Source organism: Cricetulus griseus, chromosome 3, assembly GCF_003668045.3.
Source record: "Cricetulus griseus strain 17A/GY chromosome 3, alternate assembly CriGri-PICRH-1.0, whole genome shotgun sequence".
In the NCBI taxonomy this organism is placed as follows: domain Eukaryota; kingdom Metazoa; phylum Chordata; class Mammalia; order Rodentia; family Cricetidae; genus Cricetulus; species Cricetulus griseus.
In genome coordinates, this window is record NC_048596.1 from 27003997 (window position 1) to 27010527 (window position 6531).

At 38.0% G+C, this 6531-nt stretch overlaps 1 protein-coding gene across 1 annotated transcript; it reads left to right on the forward strand.

Annotated features, from left to right (window-relative positions):
* The first annotated feature begins 2993 nt into the window (after nt 1-2993).
* Nucleotides 2994-4039, forward strand: LOC113834738 (histone RNA hairpin-binding protein-like). The gene has a single exon (XM_035441879.1). It carries the CDS (start codon nt 2994-2996, stop codon nt 3801-3803), a length of 810 nt encoding a protein of 269 aa, XP_035297770.1. The 3' UTR covers nt 3804-4039.
* The last annotated feature ends 2492 nt before the right edge of the window (nt 4040-6531 follow it).

Below are 6531 nucleotides of genomic sequence, written 5' to 3' on the forward strand. Positions count from 1 at the left end.
TCCATTTAGTTTGATGTTGGCTGTTAACTTCACAGTGGAAACTCTGAAAGCCAGAAGGCCCTGGACAGATGCTCTTTAGACACTAAGAGACCATGGATGCCAGCCCAGACTACTATACCCAGCAAAATTTTCAATCATCATAGACAGAGAAAACAAGACATTCCATAACAAAATCTATTTAAATAATGGATATTATTTATAATATCCACATATATCCATAAATCCAGCTGTACCGAAAGTACTAGAAAGAAAACTCTAACCCAAGGAAGTTAGCTATACCCACAAAAACATAGGCAATAGATAATCCCACACTAGCAAAACCCAAAAAGGGAAACACACACACACATACAAACACAACAACAACAACAACAGCAGCAGCAAAATCAAAAATAACAGGAATTAACGATCACTGGTCATTAATATCTTTTAATATTAACAATCTCAATTCGCCTATAAAAAGACACAGGCTAAGAGAATGGATATAACAACAGAATCCATTCTTCTGCTACATACAAGAAACATACCTCAACTTCAAAGACAGACATTACCTCAGAGTAAAGGGTTAGGAAAAGATTTTCCAATCACATGGACCTAAGAAGCAAGCTGGTGCAGCTATCCTAATATCTAACAAAATAGACTTCAAACTAAAATTACTCAAAAGAGATGAAAAAGGATATTTCATATTCATCACAGGAAAAATCCATCAAGATGAAGTCTCAGTTCTGACCATCTATGCCCCAAATACAATGGAATCCACATTTGTAACAGAAACATTACTAAAGCTTACCAAACCCTCCTCACTAATAGTGGTAGACTTCAACACCCCACTCTCACCACTGGACAGGACTACTAGACAGAAATTTAAGAGAAAAATAAAGGGACATTTCTGCTCTTGTTTAAGGTATTGTACTTATGCAGCTCTTATAACTATGTAATTTGAATTTCTAGTCCTTGAAAGTAATTATTACAAACTATTTAGGATAATAAAGAAATACAGGTTAGTAGTTAATCACTTATCAAACTTGTAGTCATGTTGGGTATGTCTTCTAAATCAAACAAAGATATAGTTTAGATAGACAGATGGTCTTCAAACACTTCACAGACATACAGAATATGGCATTTAAAATGTTTTGTTAACATGGGGTTTTTCACAACAGCGAGACACATCTGCTCCTGGCAGCAACAAATTTACTTCAGAGAAGATGACAGGACATTGAAACATTGAGGAAATTCCATGTGGATTTTGCTTTCTTTCAGGCAAAAGCTAGCCATTTTGGCAAGAAACTACCCTTGCCTTGACTGCTGACAGTATGTTGGAACAGCAGAACACACACACAACACACACATACACACACACACACAAAAAAAAAAAAAACCAAAAAACCAAAAAAACAAACAAACAAACAAAAACCTGCTGAACTCACCAAAATAGTGGAGGACAGTCTTTCAAAAGTTCCTGCTTCACAGAAAAGTCTGTCAGATATTCAAGGCCTATAGACTGAAGATGGATACCCCAATGTTACAGAGGAAACTTGGGTGACTGACCAGGCAGTCAGCTGTTTCTGTCATTTCTCTTAGTCTTGGAAGTTGCTTGCTCTGTACTTCCTGTTTACTCAAGTAATATTATATCCTTCTGGGGTCTTTGATGGAGTTGATAACTAGATAATTTTAGTTTTCCTTTGTTATGATAAAAAGTAAATTATGTACAAAGGTTTGAACTCATCAAAGATAATAGATAAAGGAGTATTTTCTCTAATTATGCCAAATACAAATGAATTAGAAATTGTCAATGTAATTCTTACCAGATACTTGTTCTTACTGTTTATAGTTTTATTATGTTAGAGTTAAAACATTTCCTTTTTATTTAGACAAGAGGGGAAATGTTGGGGAATAATCTTTTTAAACACTGTGAATACATGTCGCTCAGATTGGTTTAATAAAAAGCTGAACAGCCAATAGCTAGGCATGATTTCCAGGGCAGAGAGGATGCTGTGAGGAAAAAGGATGGGGTCAAGAGAAGCCAGACAGATGCTGGATGAGTTGAACACACAAAATGGGATAGGTGTTAAAGCTTAAAGCCACATGGTAGAACAAAGATTAATAAAATAAATGGGTTAAATTAAGTTATAAGAGCTAGTTAGATACAAGCCTAACTTATCATACATAATTATTAAGAAGTCTCCGTGTGCCGGGCGTTGGTTGCACATGCCTTTAATCCCAGCACTCAGGAGACAGAGGTAGTCGGATCTCTGTGAATTGGAGACTGGCTTGGTCTACAAGTGCTAGTTCCAGGACAGCCTCCAAAGCCACAGAGAACCCCTGTTTTGAAACTCCCCTGCCCCAAAAAGTAGTCTTCATGTGGTTATTTGGGAGCTGGCAGGTGGAACAGAAAAAGTCTTCCTATACCTAAATGCTAGTGTAGTGCACAATCAGAGCCCAACTATCCTACAACAGCAGGATAAAACAATCCAATGTAGCTGACACACAAGAAGACAACCTTAAAAATAACTTTATGAAAAATTATAGAGGTCCTTAAAGAGGAAATGTAAAAAAATACTTTAAAGAAATTGAAGAAAAGTCAAACAAAATATTGGAGCAAATCAATAAATTCCTTACAGAATGCCAAGAAAGCCAACAAAAATCAAACAAGCAAAGGCAACAGTTCAAAGCCTGAAAATGGAAATAGAAGCAATAAAGAGAACACAAATGAGGGAACTCTGGAAATGGAAACTTTGAGTATGCAGACAGGAATATAGATGCAAGCATCACTAACAGAATACAAGTGTTGAAAGAGAGGATCTCAGGCATTGAAGACATGACAGAGGATTCATTAATCTAAGAAAATGTCAAATCTAAAAAAAATGCCTGATATAAAACATCCAGGAAATCTGGGACACTGTGAGAAGACCAAACTTAAGAATAATAGGAATAGAGACCTCGTCAGCCCTCTCTCCAGGTGAGGTTACTGCACCGTTCTCCAACCCTCTGCCGCCATGGCCTGCAGACGTAGAAGCCCACCCCGGTATGGGAGCCGCCACGACGCCGGTGCGAGATGGAGCCTCGGACGGAAGCGCAGAGCGGACGGAAAGGACCGGAAGCCCGAGGACTCCGAGGAAAGCGAGCGCCAGATTGCAGACCGTCGACCTGAAAGCTTTACGACTCCTGAAGGCCCTAAGCCCTGTTCTAGATGTTCTGACTGGGCAAGTGCAGTTGAAGAAGATGAAATGAGGACCAGAGTTAACAAAGAGATTGCAAGATACAAGAGAAAGCTTCTCATAAATGACTTTGGAAGAGAGAGAAAATCATCATCAGGAAGTTCTGATTCAAAGGAGTCTATGTCCTCAGTGCCAGCTGATGTGGAGACAGATGAAAGTGTCTTGATGAGAAGACAGAAGCAGATCAACTATGGGAAGAACACTATTGCCTATGATCGATATATTAAAGAGGTCCCCAGACACCTGCGACAACCTGGAATCCATCCCAGGACTCCCAACAAATTTAAGAAGTATAGTCGTCGGTCATGGGATCAACAGATCAAACTCTGGAAGGTGGCTCTGCATTTTTGGAATCCTCCTGCTGAAGAAGGTTGTGATTTACAAGAAATACAACCTGTAGACCTTGGGGAAATGGAGACAGAATTCACAGAAAGCAGCTCTGAATCCCAGACGAGTTCACAGGACAACTTTGATATGTATGCTGGCACACCCACCAAAGTTAGACATGTAGACTGCCAAGTGGAGGACGAGTTTGATTTGGATGCTTGTTTAACTGAACCCTTGAAAGGCTTCTCTGCCATGAGTTAAATGCCACCTTGTGGCAACTCTGGGGAATATTTGGCTCTGCCTGGCCATCTTGGAAGGCTGGCTAAGCATGAGCTGCTGTGCATTTGTATTTGTTTTTTCCTTTAAAAGTTTATTTTCTCATGATAAATTGTTTTTCTTGCCTTATTTTATGTATGGTGAGTGTTACACATGTTTTGAATTGTAAATGAAGCTAAATCTGAAGACTGAACCATATCCCCCCCCCCCAAGTTGGACAACAAGATACTTGTGGTTTTTCCATGAGAACTTGAGATTTCAGTTGCCACTTTTCAGATGGGTTGGCAGTGGATTTTAACCATGTGTTTATGGGACCAATCTAGAATCAGCTGTCTTTACAGGTCACTGATGAAATCTTCTCAGTCAGGCAGCTCCAGTGACTTTGTAAAAACTTATTTTCTGGTCTTTATCAATGTGAATGTAGTTTTCTCTCATACAGAGCTCTGAACAAAAATGTTAGGCTGTTCTATAATGGGCTTTATGTAAGTTATGTAGTGTTAATTTGGAGCTTGGAATAGCACTAGTGTGAGGTAGTATCTTAGTGTGTGCTCTGAGAATTGAGGCAGAAGAGAGAGGGATTTAGAAAGTTTTCTTTTTTAATGATCAGTTAATTTACCATGTAATATTGCTGTAAATGATAATGTGTACAGATATTCTGTTCATGTATTCAATTGTAAACTTGTCAATATTTGCATTTCTATTGCTTTTGTATGGAATGATTGCAAAAATAAAGATGTTTTAACTGAAAAAAAAAGAATAATAGGAATAGAAGAAGGATAAGAATCCCAGCTCAAAACAAAACAAAACAAAACAAAAAATAGAGAAAATGTTTAACACAATCATAGAAGAAAATTTTCCCAACCAAAGAAGTACATACCTACAAAGGTACAAGAAGCTTACAGAACACCAAATAGATTGGAACAGAAAAGAAAATACCCATACCACATAATAATCAAAATACTAAACCTACAGAACAAAGAAAGTATATTAAAATCAGCAAGGGAAAAAGGTCAACTGACATATAAAGGCAGACCTATTAAAATCATACCTGACTTCTCAATGGAGAACCTAAAACCCAGAAGGGCCTGGACTGATGTCATGCAGATTCTAAGAGACCACAGATGTCAGCCAAGACTATTATATACGACAAAGAACTTCAAGTCTTTGAAGAAAGAAATTTGAGAAGATATCAGAAGATGGAAAGATCTATGCTCATGGATTAGTGTGATTATCATAGTAAAACTGGCCATCCTACCAAATGCAATCCACAGATTCAATGTAATCCTCACTGTTATCCCAACACAATTCTTTACAGATCTTGAAAAAACAATACTCAATTTCATATGGAAAAAACAAAAAATCCAGGATAGCTAAAGCAATCCTGTACAATAAAAGAACTTCCAGAGGTATCACCATCCCTGGTTTCAAGCTCTACCACAGAGTGATAGAAACTGCATGGTATTGGCATGAAAACAAACAGGTGGATCAGTGAAATAGAATCAAAGACCCAGACATAAATCCACATACCTATGGACACCTGGTTTTCAACAAAGAAGTCAAAATTATACAATGGAAAAAAGAAAGCATCTTCAACAAATGGTGCTGGCATAACTGGATGTCAGCATGTAGAAAAATGAAAATCGATCCATATCTATTGCCCTGCATAAAACTCAAGTTTAAGTGGATCAAAGACCTCAACATAAAATCAGATACACTGAGCCTGATAGAAGAGAAAGTGGAAAATATCCTTGAAGGCATTGGCACAGGAGACAACTTCTTGAACAGAACACCAATCAGCAGGCAGTAAGATCAACAATTAATAAATGGGACCTAATGAAACCGAAAGGCTCCTTTAAGGCAAAGGACACCATCGATAGGAAAAACAACACCATACAGAATGGGAAAAGATCTTCACCAACCCCACATCTAACAGAGGACTGGTTTCTAAAATATATATATTTTTAAAAACCTCAAGAAATTAATCATAAAAACCCCAGATAATCCAATTTAAATGGGGAGGGTATTAATCTAAGCAGAGGATTCTCAACAGAAGAATCTCAAATGGCCGAGAAACACTTAAATGTTTAACATCCATAGTTTTCAGGGACTTGCAATTAAAATGACTCTAAGATTCCATCTTACACCTGTCAGAATGCAAAAAAACAAAACAAAACAAAACAACAAAAAAAAACAAAACACAAGTGACAAGCCAGGTGGTGGTGGCCCATACCTTTAATCCTAGCACTTGGGAGGCAGAGGCAAGTGGATCTATATGAGTTCAAGGCCTGACTGGTCTACAAAGTGAATTCCAGGACAGGCTCCAAAGCTACACAGAGAAACCCTGTCTCGAAAACACAAACAAAACTCACAAGTGACAGCTCATGCTGGAGAGGATACGAAGCAAAGGGAACACTCCTCCATTGTGTGTGAGTGTAAACTTGTATGGCCACTTTTGAAATCAGTATGGCGGTTTCTCAGAAAACTGGGAATCAATCTACCATAAGACCCAGCTAGACCACTCAAAGGATGCTCAAACATACCACTATATTCATAGCAGGTTTATTTTTAATAGCCAGAACCTGGAAACAACCTAGATGTCCCTCAATGGAGGAATGGATAAGAAAAATGTGCTATATTTACACAATGGAATATTACTCAGCTGTTAAACACAATGACATCATGAAATTTGCAGGCAAATAAAGGGAACTAGAAA

What these genes read in the sequence shown, in the direction of transcription:
- LOC113834738 (XM_035441879.1), top strand. Translation starts at nt 2,994, where the DNA reads ATGGCCTGCAGACGTAGAAGCCCACCCCGGTATGGGAGCCGCCACGAC.